General features: G+C 37.4%; 2 protein-coding genes across 5 annotated transcripts; one reads left to right on the forward strand and one right to left on the reverse strand.

Moving 5' to 3' along the window:
• The first annotated feature begins 752 nt into the window (after positions 1–752).
• On the forward strand, positions 753–4,936 carry LOC116200656 (transcription factor SRM1). 3 transcript variants are annotated; one of them, XM_031531484.1, is made up of 3 exons: positions 753–767; positions 1,643–2,333; positions 4,163–4,936. In XM_031531484.1, exons 2-3 carry the CDS (start codon positions 1,963–1,965, stop codon positions 4,653–4,655), a joined length of 864 nt encoding a protein of 287 aa, XP_031387344.1. In that variant the 5' UTR covers positions 753–767; positions 1,643–1,962; the 3' UTR covers positions 4,656–4,936. The 3 variants fall into 3 exon arrangements, with proteins under 3 accessions (XP_031387344.1, XP_031387343.1, XP_031387342.1); XM_031531483.1 differs by lacking the exon at positions 753–767 and adding an exon at positions 1,240–1,390; XM_031531482.1 differs by lacking the exon at positions 753–767 and having other exon boundaries at positions 1,397–2,333.
• Positions 4,937–12,773: 7,837 nt separating this feature from the next.
• LOC116200788 lies at positions 12,774–18,541 on the reverse strand. Of its 2 annotated transcripts, none has more exons than XM_031531687.1 (6): positions 17,905–18,541; positions 16,633–16,844; positions 14,722–15,010; positions 14,523–14,608; positions 14,330–14,421; positions 12,774–13,618 (listed from the first exon to the last, which is right to left on the reverse strand). In XM_031531687.1, exons 1-6 carry the CDS (start codon positions 18,214–18,216, stop codon positions 13,386–13,388), a joined length of 1,224 nt encoding a protein of 407 aa, XP_031387547.1. In that variant the 5' UTR covers positions 18,217–18,541; the 3' UTR covers positions 12,774–13,385. The 2 variants fall into 2 exon arrangements, with proteins under 2 accessions (XP_031387547.1, XP_031387549.1); XM_031531689.1 differs by having other exon boundaries at positions 16,633–16,872; positions 17,905–18,193.
• Positions 18,542–19,663: the final 1,122 nt, after the last annotated feature.

The raw sequence follows: 19,663 nt of genomic DNA on the forward strand, positions 1-19,663 counted from the left end.
AGAAAAGAAATTCTCTTTAGAGAGAAGAGATCTAACCTTCTTCGTCTCGTGCTCTCTCTCGCTCTCATCTCTCTCTCTCTGTCTCGCACAGAGTGAAGGGGATGGCTCAATCTGTCAAGACATTAATGGGGATTATGACAGGAACAGATTCCTGAACGACAGCGTTTTTGCCACTTGGGGGGGGGGGGGGGGGGGGGGGGCCTGAAGGTAAGGCTTCTTTCAGAACCAGCTAGCGAGCTGTCTTTTTTATGAATAGCAACCAGTAGTGGTTGGAGGTGGATTGACGGGACCAATTTGACCCCATTTTATCATTGCAATTTTTGCTCCTTTCCCTTGTCTCCGATTCAAATTCTTCATTTTTTTTTCTTTGGTGCCCCTTTTGCCACTTGCAATTTTCACCCGAGTTCAAGAACCACAATTTCCCGAATCCGTGGTGGTTTTGGGTTCTGGATGCTCCGCTCCCTTTTTGGCCCCATTACGCCCCCATCCCAATCTTCTTAATCCTGTGGGTGTGCTTCTAATTTCGGCCATTATTATTGACTTCTTCACTGACAAAACAGTGTTCCTAATCGAGGGTCGGCTACCCTTTAATGAGTGTGAGGTTTGGCTAATCTCAAGTTTAGGTTTTTACCTATTTTCAGAATCTATACTTGTCCTATATGGCCTCAAAATGTGATTTTTTTTTTCGCTGTTCTTTCCTAGCTGTGGGGTTTTTGAAGGGTGGTTGCACTATTCATTCCCTGGTGATTAGCGGACTCTATATTTTGGTAATTCATGATCTTTTCTTTACTACCAATTTGGGTTCTGTGCCATTTGGGAAATCAGTAAAAGTTTGAATCTTCACCGTGGGTGTTGTCTTATTCCGACAGCAGTTGTGTTTTTCACCACCCACCCAAGGAAAATAAAAACCATCGAATGAATTTCTTATTGTGGAACTGGCAATCACTACCCACCTCGATTTCATTCCAATTCCAGCATTTATCGTGGGCTTTTGTAATTGGGAAAGTTCAGATTTTGTGCATTAATGCGAGGCAGCCTCACTTTCTTTGCTCTCTTTCTTTGAATTCTTTTATGCTGTCAATCGTTTTCGGTGGAATGCTTCAACTCAGTGGGCAAAATTTGTTGTTTAATGGGAACCCTTTACTGCCACAGGATAAGCAAAATATCTTAGGTTGGTGAATAAAAGCATGTGTTTATGCTCACTTCAGTGTTTTGCTTGAAGGATAGGGAGGGTTTCTGTAAAAGGGATGATTTTTGTGGGCCTTCTGCTGGGTAGAGCTGTTGTTATCAATGGGGTTAATAATGATGTGTTGAATGGCAGATTGAATTAGCAGCAGCTGCATCTTTTTATCCATTTCAGACTTTCTGGGGTTTTTCCCTCTGGTGTCTGGTGCATATCTCCTCTGTCCCTTTCATGGCCTCATCTTCCACCAGAAACCCTAGTTTTAGTTACCATTCCATTGTGTTTCACTCTGCAATCAAAAACAAAAAAAAACAAAGAAATCCCCTTTTACTGCTTATCTGTTTCTGGTTTAATCATACACTGGGCATTTATTGCACCCCTTTCTGATATTAAGATTTTTCAGATACTTCTCATGGTCATGGGCTAACCCCTCAACTTTCTTGCCTTTCCATTCATCAGCAGCTCATCAATTCACAGGGCTCAGCATCCCTTCTTAAGAAGGAGCGAATCGACACCGAATTCTGCACCGCACACGCTTCCTGCTGGAATCTGTGACTTTTATCATAGAAGGGGATGTCTCACTTTGTCTTCCCCTAGAGTATCTGATCCTACCTGGTGGGTCTTTTATCTATTTGCTGTTCAGATCCGAATTCGCGGAGAGGGACTTTGGCTGAATGATTCCGAGGTTGTCCCGGTTTATCAGATTCAGAGGGATCTCCGACTGAGGGAATCTTGGTAACATAATTAAAGCCTGTTGTTGGCTGAACTAAGGTATCTAGATGACTGTGGATGAAGCAGCGAGCAGCAGCTCCTCGTGGACTAGAGAGGAGGACAAGAAGTTCGAGAATGCCTTGGCAACTTACCCGGAAGATTCGTCTGACCGTTGGGAGAAAATAGCAGCTGAGTTACCGGGGAAGACTTCAGAGGAGGTTAGGCTTCACTACGAGATCTTGGTCGATGATGTGAATCGAATAGAGTCAGGAACAGTGGAATTGCCGCCCTATAGTTCTCCTTCGGAAGGCTCCACAAGTGATGAAGCGAATGGTAAGAAGGCTGGTGGTTCAGGGCATCATGAGTCGGGTCATGGAGGTAAAGGCAGCAGAGATCAGGAACGTCGAAAGGGAGTTGCTTGGACAGAGGATGAACACAGGTGCTTATTTGTCTTTTCCTTTCCACATAAATTCATGTCCTGGGGCTCCTGAAATTCAATGATTTATTTGGATTATAACACACTAGTTTGGTGATGTAATGGAATGGTACAGGGTCTTCATACTTTAGGGAGCAAAAAGTAGAACGCTCTTTGTTCAGGGGAAAAGGCAAGTAGTAGTGGAAAATTGGTTGGAGTTTTCATAGATTGAAATCTTCTGATGCCTTCACCTTTTTCTGGGTGCAATTTCTGCTTGTACATACTTGGTTTTTGCAATCAATAGTGCTAACAGATTCATCTCTAGGAGAAAGAAAAACTTAGTTTAGTAATATGGTTGATGGCATACTATTATGCTTTAGTAATGTCTTCTAGTTCTGTTTTGATGGAAAACTTAGTTTTGTCAAGAGTTGTGCTCTGCGTGGTAGCTAAGATGTCTGCGACATGTCTTTATATGCTTTAGATTATCATTGCCCAACTGTTTTAATAGATTATTTTTAAGATCTACTGATGGACGATGCTCAATTCTGATCAGTACTTGTCCAAAAAGAAATTCTGCTCAATAGTTCTTGACGGCAATCTCAGTATGCATGAACTAAGAGAACTGTGACCTTGTGCTTGGTTGTCCTGAGAATCGATACTTCAGTTCAGGGACAAGATTTAATTTTTGCTGGAATTGTTCGTTGAGATGTTTCTTCAGTGGTTCAAGTTAGGAAAATTTTTTTGCCCTGCATGTCTAACCAATGAATTCTGTGGCATAACTTCTCATACTATAGGCTACAATGGTTGTCATCTTGTCTTCTGTTAAAGAATAATTGATCTGAAGGTCTTGCTGTTTATGTTGCCATTTCTGTAGATATTCATTCTAATATTGCTGATACAATACATGCTACTCTATGGTTCACTTGTCAAGGATGAGTGGTAACAGAAGAGCTACCAGTTTGAGCGATAGTTGTCCTAAGGAAGTGACCAGGACTTGGGTATCAAGATTACTCCTGATGCGTCATGTTTAGTATTTCACGTCAGATGGGCAGGCAGTTTGTCTGGACTATACAAGACATCTTGGTAACCCATTACGACATTGGCCCTTTAAGGGACCAACAAATAAGCGAGGAGCTATAATTAAATCTGCATGAAATTTGCAATAGATTGTAATGTTTTGATTCAGCTACTCACTGATTGTGTGAAATGCAATTTGTTGGATGCTTGCATACAAGCAGTGAAGTAGATATTGCCAGACAGGTCTTTAGTTTGTGATGGCTAACTTGCTGTGACTCAGATGGGAAATGATTGACTGTGGCTGTGGAGTAAATATGTCCTTGGGAACTTTTATTAAAGGGTTCGCTCTACTCATGGATGTCAGATACCGATTAGTGAGAACTTTAGGGGGCTACTTGCTATAGTGACGGGGGAAGCAACAGAAATTCACGGCAACTGGCATCTTCAGTGTTCATGGTATTAAGTAAGATATGAAGTGTTAGATTTGGAGGAGTTTTAAGGCCCAAGGTGGTCACATTCCGTTAGTTTGCCATGGGTTTTCAAGGTGTGAGGTGACAGCTTCACTGGGATCCACAGATATAGTGAAAACTATTTCATACATGAACAGAAGGAGAGGAATCATGAATAATCACTTCCTCATCAAGGTCTTCACGAGGCCTATAGCTACCTAAGCTGGTCTGCTTATGTCATTACTGGCTCGACTTCGTACTTGGTTTATTTATGGTTTTTGTTATACATTGCAACTAAGATATACTTTCAGAATGATTTGTTTTTGTGTCTTTGACTTGTTAGAAATATTTCGAGCTTTCTGAATGTAATCAATCTATTGTTACCAGGTTATTTCTCCTTGGGTTAGATAAATACGGAAAAGGAGACTGGAGGAGCATTTCTCGGAACTTTGTCGTGACAAGAACGCCGACCCAGGTGGCAAGCCATGCTCAAAAGTACTTCATTCGCCTCAACTCCATGAACAAGGACCGGAGGAGGTCAAGCATCCATGACATCACAAGTGTTGGCAATGGGGACATCTCGGCTCTGCAGCCACCAATCACAGGCCAGGCAAATGGACCGGCCGCCCCGTCAGGCTCGTCCGGGAAGCCTGCCAAGCAGCCCTCACAGGCAGTGCCTGCGGGACCTGCTGGGGTCGGGATCTATGGCGGGCAGACAATTGGGCAACCCGTGGGTGGACCCCTCGTCTCTGCGGTGGGGACCCCCGTGAATCTCCCTGCGCCAGCGCATGTGGCGTACGGCGTGCGAGCCCCGGTTCCTGCTGTGGTGCCCGGGGCGCCCATGACTTATCCCATGCCCCCTGCGCCCTCACAAAGGTGATTGGTTTCCGAGATTTTTGTATCATATATGAAACAGATGACAGGGAAAGAAAAGAGGAACTTAGATGGATGAGCTTTTGCTAGTTGGATGCCCGCCTATGTAACGTGCTCTTCTGCAAGGGAGAACCGCCATTCTTTTTTTTTTAGTCCTATGGTTGTTAAATAATGCCATGTGAACATAGGTAATGTTTAAGCATCTGTACAGCTTCCATTAATCTGTGAATCTCTCCTTAAGTCGTAATAATAAATTTTAGGGTAGAAATTTCTATGAACATTAATTGATTTGGACATTTTTTTTATTACGTTTGCCCTTTGAAGTGAATCCTCCTCATTCATCAACTGATAAGACAGATAAAAGGAATACAAAACGCCTCTCTTTTTCAGGTTGAAATGTGTTGTTTGTGCTGATTGAATCGGGTTTCGATTCTCAAGGGTAAGCGGGTCTCGCTATCTGGTAATTTTCTATGAGACCTATAAATGGAGACAACTTTGTGATTTTAGGAATCATTTAACAGTAAAGAGTAAATTAGGTAACTTGGTGCATGGCTTTGGGGTATTACATCAATTGGATTCCTGACTTTTTGTTCATGAATTTTTCAGTTTACATCAAATGGTCATTGTTACATCAATTATATCCTCCATTGAAGGAAATTACATCAGTTACATCATTCATCAATTAGGTTATCACTACATCAGTTAGTTGGATCTTTTCAGCCGCAAAATACATGGAAGTAGGTTCTTTTGATACATCAATTAGATCCTTTCGTCAAAATTAATTTGACGGTAGTAACTGTGAAGAATGTTACATCGCTTAAATCTCTTCTTTGTTCTTTTTTCTCTTTTTTTCATTTTCCTTTTTCTTTTTTTCCTTTCTAGCAAAAGAAAAAAAAAAAGAGGGGAGCTTCGATGGGGGAGCCCCACTGCTCTTGTTTCAAGGGGGAGCTCGGGTGGGGCTCTCTCGTTGATGATCTCCTTCACAGGGGAGGTCAGCAAGGGGTCCAGTACCCTTTGTTGACCTCGCCTTTTGGGGAGGCCCCACCGAAGCTCCCCCTCTGTTTCCTCTCGTTAGTTATTGGACCCTCCAACGACCTTGCTTTGGGGGGGAGAGATGTCGCCGTTGAGGGAGCTCCTCCACTGTTCTTATTTTTATTTTAATTTCTAAATTTTGTTAGAAAGGATAAAAAGAATAAGAAAAATGTAATAGAAAAATAAGTCAAAGAAGGATCTAAATGATAAAATATTTTCTCCTCAGTTAACGCCGTCAGACTAATTTAGATGGAATGACCTAATTGATGTATCAAAAAAACTTATTTGATGTATTTTGCGTAAAAAAAGACCCAACTGATGTAGCGATAACCTAATTAATGTAATTTTCTTTAGTAGAGGATGTAATTTCCTTCGGTGAAGAATGTAACTGATGTATTAAGGATCAATTTGATGTAAATCGGAAATTTCGGGGATCTAATTGATGTAAAAATAGTTAGGGACCGAATTGATGCAACATCACAAAGTCAGGGACCAAATTGCTATTTATTCACAGTAAACTAGTCATGTGCTGTTCATTTTTGTAATTGTCGACTATATGATTAGCTAGTTTAAGATAGCTTGTAGAACAGTTTCATTTGATATCATGATTTCACATGCTTTTTATCTTATTATTATATATTTATCGCTCTTCAATTAATTGAACAATCAATTAATTCTAAGAGAAAATTGTAAATTTGATTCTCCAAAGATTCGTGAACCAACAATTCAGTGTCTCAAAAATTTATGCGACCAAAATAGCCCTCCGATGTTCATTCCGTCGAACAAATTAGTCCTCGGTAAAAAAAAAGTCCCACAAACAATAATACTGTTAAATTAATTTAAAAAAAATTAATAAAAAAAAGCTTTTGAAAAACACACACACACAAAAGGAAGGAAGATGGAATGGGCCAACAACAGCCACCACCGGAAGCCTCGGCAACCTTCCCCTTAAGGGATAAAGTTTTATTAACCTAACTAGGAAAAGCCCAGGAGAGGCCACGGGTCTCCAAAAAAGTTTTCAGTCAACAATAATAATTTTATATGATCGAAATGTGAGAAAGGATATTAGTATTATTGGGAAGAAAAATATTAAGTATGTGTTTGGTAACAGAGTTGAGTTTAATTTAGTTTGATTTACGAGATGAAGACAAAAGTATTTAGAAAAAGTAAGTGAGATAATTTATTATTAAATTGTAAAAAAATAATAATGATTGTGTTGTTGAATTAATGAAAAATAATGAATAGTTGAGAGAATTATATATAAAATTAATTGTAATAATAGATAAGAAAAAATATGTAAGAGAATTTATTATTAAATTTTAAAAAGATAAAAAAAAATAATTGTGTTATTAAATTTAAGGAAAATAGAGTAAAGTTAAGTCAAAATTGTGGTAAGTGACGTAGCGGGATAAGAGTGATAAATAAGGATTATTTGGTGATAATCCTTAGCATATCTAAAAGGGCCATAATAGTCAGAGAAAACTCTAAAATCTATACCAAAGAAATATTATTCATCATATCTTTTACGACCATAGGCTTACAAAGCTTAAATAGAAAATTAATATGTCTAATAAAAGGAAACTATAATCCAAAGAATGCCTATACGACTAAGAAAAGAAACCAACTAAAATAGGAAATGCTATATTAGACTAATTAGGAAATATAGTGATAAGAAATTTTAACAAACAAGTTAAAATAAAAACACTTGTTTGGTTTTGGAGTTCAACTCCATTTACTCTACTTCACTTTAACTCCACTTATCTTTAATTCAATAATATAATTATTACTTTTTTCTCTTTTTCTTCAATTGAATTATCTACCATTTAATTTAATTTTTAATGTTAAATTTTTTCAACTATTCATTATTTTTTTCAAAATTCAACAACACAATCATTACTTGATTATTCATTACTTTTTTTTCACTTTTTCCCATAATTCAACAACACAATTATTACTTTTTAATTTTTTTCATCCACCTTATTATTATAACCAAATTAAATATACATATATATATATATATACACACACACATAGTTTGAGTGGTAAACTCAACTCCATTTCCAAACAACCCATAAATCTTCTTCTTCTTGGATTGGTGCTATGGCGCTAGAATGGGTACTGTAGCAACAATCTTACTGCCTTGAGGTCGCGCTTTGATGCTATAGCACGGAAGTTTGATGCTAAAGCACCAAGCATATTGGCCTGTTTGATGCTGTTGCACCGGTTGTTGGTGTCATACTGTCGATGATCAAGCGCTCCATAAACTCGACCGCTATTTGCTCCGTCATTAAAACTCTAAAGAGCCGGATCAATCTCATCTTCCCCTTTCACGACACGAGAATCCTTTCTCGATTAACCCAAAATATACTTATTTGACTTCGAGCTACTTGAATGGTCGACGGTTCATAAATCCGCCACATCAGTAAACTAGGAGAGTGAATACTCTAGAAGACTGATGTTGCCTTTTAATTACGTCGAGCTGTTGAATCCTAATCAGCTAAGGCAGTCGCTCGTTCTACACTGAGGTAGTCGCTCGTTCTACTGTGCCTGCTTAGTGGGTTGTCAGGGCCGAGCGCATCAATTAAGAAATTAAAACTTGTGTTTATAAAATTTTATTATGATATAATTAATTAATTAATTAATATTATTATTTTAAATGGTATATAATTGTTGCCAACACAAATCTAATTTCTAACCCAACACACATGTCATCACATGAATGGGTGACGTGTCCGATGGCATTTTTGTAATTACACAATGTTCCAATGGCATTTTGCTAATTTAATGACAAATCCTTGGCCAATGTGTTATTATGATAAAATGTCGCTGCCTCGAGATGCTGGAAGCAAAGTGACTCTGAGCCTCTAAATATGCAACATTAGAATCTGTTTGGGAATAAAGTAATTTTTTTTACTCTACTCCAGATATTTTTAATTCAAAATATAATTATTATTTTTTTATTTTTCTTTAATTTTTTTTATTTTAACCACTATTTAATTCAATTTTTAATATAAATTCTCTCAATTATTTATTTTTTTCTACAATTTAGTAATGCAATCATTATTTTCTCTTAATTATTCATTATTTTTTCTCATAATTCAACAATACAATCATTACAATTTCAAATAAATATACTTATTTATAGTTGGAATAAACTCCACTCTATTCCCAAACAAACCCTCAAGTGCAGTGCGACACCATTTTCGGTTGTTCAGAGTTACAATGCTGGAGATAGAACATCCGGCACCTTTTGAAGACCACCGCAACTTCCAGCTTCGGAACCAGAGAAGACGTCATTTTAGGAGCAAGCTAGCACACCTGGAAGCGAGTCAAAGTGATGAAGTCTGAATCGTCCAGCGGAAGCTTTGGAGCGAGTAAGCCTGCCCATAACGCGAACGGATTATTTGAATTACGTGATAAATGAGCGCCAAAACTTTACGTAAAAGGGATGCTATAACTGCTCAATACACTATCGAATTTCATGGAGGACGATCATAATTACTCAAGGACAAAGAAAATCTATAAATACCAAAAGATCCCAATGGAGAAAGGACTTCTGATCGACACGAATTTTAACATATTTTTCATTTATCAGTAGTCTAGTCTATCCTTAGGTATCGTGTAACTTAGATTTCGAGAGTGTAAAGGCAGGGCTTTCCCCTCAAGGATTTAGGTTCACCAGTTAGTGACGATAGGATACATCATTAACGGCATAGTCACGATCCCATCAGTCTAGAATCAGGAGGCATTGTCATTTCCCTTTGCGATTTGCCCAGAGCATCTAAATGTGGTTGCACAGTCCATTGTTGATGCAAATTACCTCAGATCAGTCTCTCAGAGCCAAAACTACCATGGCCAGATAGAATGCAGTTGGACATATTTTGTAATCTTGGCTTGAGTTTGTATTCTTTATTATCATCTTTGTATTCCATTAAATCTGTGATTTTAATATAAGTAATTTCAGAGCAATGAGTGTTATCTCTCTATTATCACAAAATCCTTTTAATTAAGGCATTACCAAAAGAACTCTAACTAGGACTGAACGAAAAAAAAAGAATAAATTTTCTAATTCTTTGGAAAATTAGAAAATCGTACTTTCGATGATCAAGCGCTCTATAAACTCGACCGCTATTTGCTCCGTCATTAAAACTCTAAAGAGCCGGATCAATCTCATCTTCCCCTTTCACGACACGAGAATCCTTTCTCGATTAACCCAAAATATACTTATTTGACTTCGGGCTACTTGAATGGTTGACGGTTCATAAATCCGCCACATCAGTAAACTAGGAGAGTGAATACTCTAGAAGACTGATGTTGCATTTTAATTACGTCGAGCTGTTGAATCCTAATCAGCTGAGGCAGTCGCTAGTACTACACTGAGGTAGTCGCTCGTTCTACTGTGCCTGCTTAGTGGGTTGTCAGGGCCGAAATCTGATCATAATATTATAGGGTATTTAATTTGTAATTGATTTGATTAAAAAAATTATCTATACCATGAATACAAAGCTGCATATTCAGAGGGAACTATTAGCAAAAGTCTATGTCGTCCGTGATAATCAACACTAAGATTGTGTTTGATAACACAAATTAAATGTTAAAATCAAATTTTCAGCACTTAATTGAGTTGAATTTATTTGGTAAACACAAAAACATTTACCTAACTTAATAGATTTAAGTCAACAAAGTGCTTAATAATTAAGAGGGAACCTATTTAATCATTCAGCATGTTTTGACTTATTCACTTAGCTGGTTGCATTTTTATACTATTTGCAACGGTATCCTTCAAATATTTCAAATTTACAAAATGGTCCTATTTGCATTTTTGGACAAAAGTAAGGGGGGGAGAGAGTCACATGTTGCAGGCAACCTTGCTGGCAGTATGGTGGCCCACTGACAAGCCACCACAGCTAGGATCCGTTTTCCAAATGTCTGTTCCTCTCTTTGAGGGGAGGAGATCTTAGCTATGGTGGCTCATCGTCGGCCACCACACACTAGGCGATGTCGCCGACGTTCTCAAGGGTGGTCATTAGGCCACTACTGTTGCTCCCACCTGAGATCATTTTAGATCTTTGTTTCTTTTAATTCATATTTTCTTTTTCTTTAATAATTGCATAATTTATCTGTTTGGGGTCAAATGTTAAGTTACAAAAGTTAAGGCCCATTAAAGATAGATGATGACAATAAGCTAAAAGTAATTTAACTTCTTGTAATCTAACAAAATTGATTTATTCTATTAAGCACTCAATCCACTAAGTGCTTAAAATTTCAACACTTAAAAAGTGTTTGTTTCAACTTAATTAAATAAGTATTTAAAAGTTAGTTACAAATTAGTTATAAGAGAAAGTGAATAGAAGAAATAGAGCAAGATGAAATATGAGTGCTTAATCAATATGTATAAAATTACTTAATGAAATAAGTAAAAAAAAATTGATTTAATGAAATAAGTCATTTTTCACTGATTAGTGCTTTTTACTCCTTACAAAATTTTTCTCATCCTTATCATTTCTCGCCTCCTCCTATACATTTCATTTCTCAACTAATTAAGTATTAAATTTTTAAGTACTTAATTAATTAAACACCACCTTAATTTTAACCCTTAATTTTAGAAACACAACCTAAATTTAGTTGTTTATCTTTCACGATGCACGTCTTATCGGTAACAAAAGTCATGTTATCATTTTTTGTTCTCTCTTATGTCTTTCTTTCTATCTCTTACAAATGGAAACATGTTATAGTTTAATTAGATGCACCAGGGTACAAAATGTTTGAATGTAATACTTTCTTATAAAATGAACTTTTGGCGACAATTTGGCACAAAAAATTTAAATTTGTTGCAATTAAGTACACTCTGTCATTTGCCCCTTTGACACCATTAGCTTTGAGTGACGTGTCCGGTGACATTTCAAACCACATCGATGTAGCTCTAATTTTAAAATAAAAAATTCATTTAAAATAAAATAAAGGGAAACTTATTCATTTGATCCTTTAGTTTCGGATATTTTTCTATTTTCGTCATTTTTTCTATTTTTTTTATCTTTTAAATCTTATAGCTTTGAATACTTTTTTATTTCAGTGATTTTCCTTTTTCTTGATTCATTTTCATTCAACGCCTTTGATTACTTTTTTATTTTTATCCTTTTATCAAATTTTTTATTAGAAAATATTTTAACTTTGATTTTCAACCTTTTAAATTATTTTTTTATCCTAATTCTTTTATTTTGTTCAATTTTTACTTAGTATTAAACGTTTTGTTTCTTATACTCTTCCCCTTGAATGCCCATAGATGCCCACATGACATTTTTAAAATTTTAAAATATTATTATTTTAAAATTTCAAAAATAAAACAAAATATGTCAAAATAATTAAAAAAAATCGTGAAGCTACTCGAGACAATGAGCAGGGTCGAGCGTTTAGTTCGCATGCAAGATAATCTTGCCAAGGGCAATGGGGGTTTGCGTTGGGAAAATCGATACTCAAATTTACTAGTAACAAAATGAAAAAATACTAGAAAAATAAAGGCGATTATGACTCAATACACGAACCACACATATAACTATGAGGTTAGTAGTGACACACTAAGCAAGGACATGGTACACCTTGATGCAAGGAATGATATTGCAAAGTGTGATCATTGATGAAGATACAGGCCTAAAGTGATCTCCCCTAAGGTGGTAGTGCCTAACTTCGTCCCCTATTAGCTCCTACCACCTCTCTCCCCCTCAATTTACCATCTTCCCTCTCAAAATATATTTTGTATGAAAGTTGATGTTGCATCATGGGCACGATTCATCCTCCCGACAACTCCATGAATTGCAGCAACATGCCTATGTCTGAGCCAACATCGTGTTAACAATAAATTTTCATGACTTCAATTTTAACCCAGTATCTACCTTCCCACAAGTATGAAATTAACCACCAAAACCTATAGATTTGGCATCAATGATGCTCTCCCTGCCCAGAACCCATGGCAGCAAAATAGTCCACCGATCACTATGGCTCAGCAAGACAGCTATCAAAATGCACTCCTCCAAGCCGGAAGACAAAAGACTTACTAGCACGGCAGTCGCACATATAAGCATGCAAATCACAAAACTCTTCTCAATCCTACAGTTCATATATAATATTATATGTAATCAGACATACTTGTTCTACAGATTAATGCGGATGCTAACCGGTCCCCGCAAGTCAACTTTTTGTTACATCGGTAAACTATAAGCTAAAGCTTACAACTATTCTGTGTGTCAAAAACCCCTCTTACCATATTCAGAAAAGGAAAATTAAAAATCCCTCTAATTGAAATCTAAATACCGATCATCAGGACTTGAAAAAACGCCTGGTTTCTCAAAGTTACATGGAAAAACAAAAAACAAATGCTAGCTGAAACCTGCTTGTGGCAATAGTACGCATGTCTTCGTTCCAGCTGCAAAACTTCAGTCTCTATTTCACAATACCTTTCAAGCTGATTTCCTATGAGTCGTGCTTTACATGCCTTCCCCTCCCCCCCCCCCCCCCCCCCAATGTGTTTCAATCTCCTTTCATGTCTTTGTGCTTTAATTTGCACAGGTACTGATAATGAAACCAAACAAGAGAGAACCCCCAGTAGTGTATCCGCCTTATACCTCCCAAACAAGAGATTACTGTCCATGGAAATAAACTTGGGGCCTTCCTTTTCAGATGGCCAAGGAATTTCTGCAATAGTTAAATCTCACCTTCTGCAGAAAAACTGGAAGTCGGGGTGACTGACCTGGTGTGATCTCAACCAATCATCAGCAGCCTCATGGAATGAATTTGCAACATGACTACGATCTGAGAGGCCAATAGAATTCCACAAGGATTCTTTAAGCTTGTATGAAGCGAGACCAAAGGCACGCAAGGGCATCCTAGGAATTCCATCCATATCACGGGAACTCGCCCTGAGAACCTGCTCACCGTTTGCACCTGAAAGAGAAGGAATGACAGATGAGATGTCTGAATTCTAAATAGTGTCAGTTGTATATAATCAGAACGGTGAAGGCCTAATTGTCCAATATGTTGTTAACAAGAGTTTGCGGGCTCCCAACGCAGATGTTAAACTGAAACCATCAAATCTTTGAGCCATAAGAAGAGCAGCCCTCTGCTGCAACTTCTCGAAGTAAAATAAGGAAAACAAGCAAACCTGTCTAATCAAAACTAGTGGATAAAGAGTAAAAATTCAAGGCAAAACAATTTTACCACGAAAGAATTTGCAAAACTTTCCAGCCTTGTGAGCATGAAATTGTTTGGCAAAAGGTACCGCTTGTTTACTATCAATTCATGCCTAGTCTCATTGGCTTGGAAAAACAAGCTATATAATATATCAGATAAACTTATTGAGAATAAGGGACAGGTACAAGACGGAAAAAACAGGACAAAAACATGGGTTAGTTGACAAAATAGAGAGCAACTTAAATGTAAAATCCAACATTAAAACTTTTGCACCGAAATACATTTCTAAGTATTGATCCTCAAAGAGCAAGATAGTCTTCATATCAGATAGTCTTCATATCAGCTCAAAGGAAGTGAACAATCATATCATGCATGAGAAGCAATGAATCACCATTACGATTTCCAAATAGTACAAGTTATATCACATTCAAACACATCACTGAGTACAATAGATGTAGATCTTACCTTCCATAGATATATGTAAGAAGTGATAAGTCAGAAAGCAAGCATCCAAATCCTTCAGTGTTGGACCTGTTGGTATCCTGTAAATTGGGTACCTTCAAACAGCCGAAAATAGTAAGTCCAATGCACAAACAATCTTCTAATGAGAGTAGACCAAAGAGAACAATCAAGGAAACAAGCAGACAAAGGGACAGACCAGGCAACAGAAATCCAACTTGATTGTTGTAAATCACAACTTCTCAGTGTCCTTAGCTCAGGGAAGCGCTGAGCAAGATCTGATATCTGTTATAAGGGAAAAGACATCAAAATGGATATAGTTGGACTATTTAAGGATGGTGAAAGACAACATGAGGACTTCCAGTACAACAACTCAAGCATGAGAAAGTGACACTTGCCTTGTCTGCCAACGGTTCACGGGAGTAAGGAGGATTCCATTCAAAGTATTCAAAAAGCAGGTGGCCTTCAGAACATGATGATTCACCCTCATCGCTGGAGATGTCCTCAGGGAGAGCACCGTTCTGGTCTCTCATCGATAAACTCTCCAGTCTTGGTGTAATGGCCCCACTTGATAAACTGCAGTGATTCTGTTCTCTTAAGAACTTACTACCCCAGCCATGTTCACCATCACTGCTCCCTTCACTACCTGAACTCCTGTAATCACTATAGCTGTCCTCACCTGGTCGCCTATGAAATAAGGAAACCATCAGTTTTCAGTTTAAAAAGATAGTTGCAGAAAAACAAGCAGTTAATTTGATATCAGAACACTAGTGGAAAATAAGAAAGCAGGCTCTAGGAAATGTTTACAGCCCTCAATGAGGCAATTTGTTTCTGGAAAGTTAATCAAACCCAAAAGCGGAAATAAACAGTCAATCTGATGAATAAAGTATCTATTCCTCAAAGAGCAAGATTATTTTCTTGGATAAGCGCACAGGCAATTTTGACCATCCATTATACAAGGTCTCCAGGAACACACAGGAATTTCACCCAGGGACGGGGCCACTAAGGGTGGAGGGTGGCAGATGCCCTCTCTGAGAATTGCAATTCGACTTATTGTTGCATGAAAAACAAATTAGAAATTTGCCTCCTAAAACATGTAAATGCCCCCTCTAAGATATTTTACTATTTCAGTTTGCCCGAAGATTATCCTATAAATCCTACTAAAGTAGAAATTTTTTAGCAATTTAGGGTTTTAAAAGGAAATCATTTGTATTTCAATCTTGGGTTTTAGAAATTTGAAGGGTTAATGATAAACTATTATTTTCTATGATAGAATAAAATCACCTCTAATAATTCATCAATTAGCAATTTAGAAATTAAATTTAATATGGTAGGGGAAATTTTGGTAATTTACTTATAATATTTTTGTTGTTATTTGTAAAAATTTGGAAATCATATCTACATAATATTAAGAGCACTAAATCCAATCTTTAGTTTGGGAGCATCATAAAAATTATATAATTACCTATATTGAAAAGGTTATTTTTGTAGCATTTGACAATAAAAGGAATTTTCAATAGTTTTCTGGTCATGAGAACTTGTCGAGATCATTTGTAGATAATATATATATATATATATATATATTAATTTCAATGAATTTCATTTTTTTTCATGCCATTCATTTATACAGTAAATGCAGTTTCATAAATTACGCTAATTATTGGTTTAAGTTTTGCCCCCCCAAACATAATTCTTGGCAATTTTCACTGCCATTAGTCATGGTAGAAGGTAATGTATGGACCACTATCAGAGACAAGATAATCACATATTAAATTACCAGCAATGAGGAAGATCATATCCTCAGACTTCCATGGACCAGATTAAGCTCCAGAATCAACCTCTATCATATCAAGATGTCAAATTGAAATACAAGCATACATTCATCAAGGCATGTACAACAGATCAAACAAAACGGTATTAAAAAAATTAACTTTCCCATCCAAAAGAATTCCACCAACCCATTAACATCAATAAACAGAGATTGCATGGACCAACTCATGTTTGGATAGTCATTGAAGTGGTAATTGACATAACAACCGGTCATCCCAGATAATACATTATACCAGGTAAAAATAAAACCCTCATTATCAACACAAAGTATATTAAAACTTCAAATTGGAATAAGCAATGCCATTAGTGCAAATTACTTCTGAATGCTAATTCCTGTAATGAGAACAACATTGACCTCATACATTAAACATTTGAAGATTCCAATTACACTGATAAGAACTAAGCATACACTCGATCTTATCCTACGGGGCAAGAAAGGAATGCAATCCCGTTTAATAGTTAGCAGTAAAATACCATACCTTGGCTTCAACAGTGTTTTCTTGGTGTCAATAAATATTTGGATCCCAGACAAGTAAGGAACATAGTATTGCACCACACAATCACTGTCATTCAAGACTAGAGGCACTCCTGCACCGTATGCACTCCACTCTTTAAATGACTCCCACAGATCACCAAGCACAAAATATGGCTGAAATTCCACATCACAGGTCTTCCGTCCTCTCATAGCCGTCTGTTTACCATTGAATTATCCAATAAATCTAAAAAATAAATAGATACAGATAACTAGGGAGGTGAACCGATCATATCTTAAGGAAGGATAATGGCAGTAAGCAGTAGTAAGTCTGACTATGTGAAGGAAGTCAAATGCAGCTTTTCCACTAAGTAACTCACAATAGTAGATGATCAACATTAGTCCTCTTGAGATCTTTTGGACTACTTCAAGATAAAGAAATCCTGTATCTCTTGTGGTAGTTGAGGACACAGATGCATTATCCACAAAAGAGGATGGAATCAAAGCATTAAATTTAAGTGCTGAGGGTATATATACGTGTTTCTAGGCATGATTGTTTTTCTTGTTTCTAAGTACTGAGTTTCGCTTCCTGCCTTTATTTCTTCTACATGTAATACACATGTTCTTGCTGCTTTAGTTATGAAACTCTCTCAATAATCAGTGCTGTTTACTTGCTCCCATCAATAGAAGTCACAGCTATAACAGAACATCCTTGGCAGCAACAACTCTTGTTTCAAGCTTCTGATATAAACTATATTTTTCTCTCTCTGCCTTAGGATAGGGAGACAGGCAGTGGTTGGTGTGGAAGTATGCCTAGGATTACCTTGGGATAAAAGGACATTTAGTTGACAGAAATTAGACAAATTTGGATACATTACAATGCCCATATTCTATAGTCCAAAGTCAAATTCTTCTAATTATTCTATAACCTTAGCTTCCATATGTGCTTCATATGCTTGTAAAATCATTGAAAAATGGCATTTTTCAGGAATCTGCCGGCACATTATCGCCCTACAGAACATCAGAAACGGAATATCCACTGGTCTGCTGTTGAACTATTGAACAAATTTTATTTACTGATGCAATAATATGCTAAATCAAACCAAATTAGAGAACCATAAATTTGCATCTTCATAACGCTAATCGAAAAAACATTAACCCATTAATTCATTTGGTGGCCAGAAATTTCAATCCCGAAAGGACATCGAATCCATTATCCACAAGTAGAAAATGGCAAGCAAAATAAATAATATTTAAATTAAGGGAGGGGGGGAAGAACCTTGGATAGATGCTGCGCGGGCACAAACGGCGTAATCGACTCCAAGAACCGCTGCAAATTGCTTAACGGCGGGACAACCGGCTCAGGATACGGTTCGCGGTCCGGCTCGAGTGCTGTCCGGTTCTCAGGCCTCCGGTCGGGAGAGGCTACCGGCAGAGGCTTCTCAGGGAACGGGGAGGTTTCGCTGGGCGTGACGTCGCTCTGAGCCCGGCGGAGGCTGTCCCGCTGGAAGCTCTGGCGGGCCCGGCGCGCCTTGGCGGAGCTGTAGAAGCGATCTTCGCCGCGCCCGAATTTCAAACCCGCGCCCAACATGCTAACGCGGTCCGGGCAATCGATCGCCTGAAAACTTGGCAGATAAACCCTAGCAAATGGACGTGGGGGACTCAGGGGATTAATGGGTGAGTCGATTGGAACGGGAAGTGTCAATGCGGGAAGAGAGAGAGAGAGAGAGAGAGACTAAAACCCTGGGAGATAAAATGGAGAAGGTCTGTAGAGAGAGAGTGGATCTGAGGAGGGAGAGAAAAAGGGGAGGGAAGGTAGGTGATGAACGATGAGGGGCAAAATGGTAAATCGAAAAGGGGAAGAGAGAGAGAGAGAGAGGACGAGGGGAGTTCTGTCTGAGCAGATGGATGGCCGCCGGGAACAGAAGAGCGCAATCCTTTAAAACTGCATGCATAGTAGTTTTATTTTATTATAATTATTAATTTTTTTAATTATTAAATTAAAATTAGTGGAGGAAAAATGATAAACTTTTCTTTTGGGGAAAAATGAAAAAGCTAAAGAAGGGAAATTTGCAGGCCCACGCCCTCCTTGTAAAAAGAGAGAGAGATCAATCGGTCACCTATGATATATAAAACACGATCATGACTTACGCTCCACGTGGATTCGCAGATTCAATTAAATATTTTATCCAATTTCACTAAAATTGATCAAATAACAAACAATTATAATACAATTATTTTGTACATAAATAAAATTATTTATTTTACCAAATTTTTATTTACTTTTTTATTGGGTAAATGAATAAAAAAATCACAAATTTTATGCATTTTCTCATATTTAGTATGAACTATCTTTCTTGACCTATAAAATCACGAACTAAGATTTTTGTAGCATCTCTCTAGCATAATGTCATTTGCCCGTCAATTTCAACGATTTTTTCCTACGTGATGAGGTAACATATTACAGATGACCCAGATATCCAATCTGTCAAATTTTTCTTAGTCCATTTTTGGCAAATTGCAAAGTGACCATTTTACCCCTCATCTCCTTTTCTTCCCTTGGATTTGGTCTCGGGAAATTGGGTATTTCAATCCTTCGGGCAAAAAAAAAATCCACAAAATTGGGGCAGAACTTCACCGAATTTCCCCTCACATTTGTTTTTGTTTTTTTTCTTTTTCTCTTTTTTCCTTCCTAGTTGTTTCTTTCCCTGACCGCAGCGCTAACAATGAGTCCCTTGTTAAGAACGTAATGTTGATAGCAATATTATGTTAAGCCTAGACATTTCAATGATTGAAATATTATCAAATAACTCGAACATGGCAGATTCATTCAAATTTAATAAAGTTAGACAAAGTTAGCGTACTTTAAAGGCAGGAGAATGTCATCGAAAACATAATTAATTATTGCCAACTCGTCACTTGTTAGAGGCTTGTCAGGTTGCACAACACCATTCGAAATTATCATCCTAATGCACTTCAGATGAAGAGGAATGCAGAAGTTTAATGGATGTTGCTTGCAGCAAATGATAGTCCATTAT

Source organism: Punica granatum, chromosome 3, assembly GCF_007655135.1.
Source record: "Punica granatum isolate Tunisia-2019 chromosome 3, ASM765513v2, whole genome shotgun sequence".
NCBI classification, from domain to species: domain Eukaryota; kingdom Viridiplantae; phylum Streptophyta; class Magnoliopsida; order Myrtales; family Lythraceae; genus Punica; species Punica granatum.

Coding starts and splice junctions, on each gene's coding strand:
- LOC116200656 (XM_031531484.1), top strand. CDS start 1,963: ATGACTGTGGATGAAGCAGCGAGCAGCAGCTCCTCGTGGACTAGAGAG. Junction 2,334..4,162: donor TGGACAGAGGATGAACACAG/GTGCTTATTTGT, acceptor TATTGTTACCAG/GTTATTTCTCCTTGGGTTAG.
- LOC116200788 (XM_031531687.1), bottom strand. CDS start 18,216: ATGTTGGGCGCGGGTTTGAAATTCGGGCGCGGCGAAGATCGCTTCTAC. Junction 16,845..17,904: donor CCGCGCAGCATCTATCCAAG/GTTCTTCCCCCC, acceptor AATGGTAAACAG/ACGGCTATGAGAGGACGGAA. Junction 14,422..14,522: donor AGTTGGATTTCTGTTGCCTG/GTCTGTCCCTTT, acceptor GGCTGTTTGAAG/GTACCCAATTTACAGGATAC.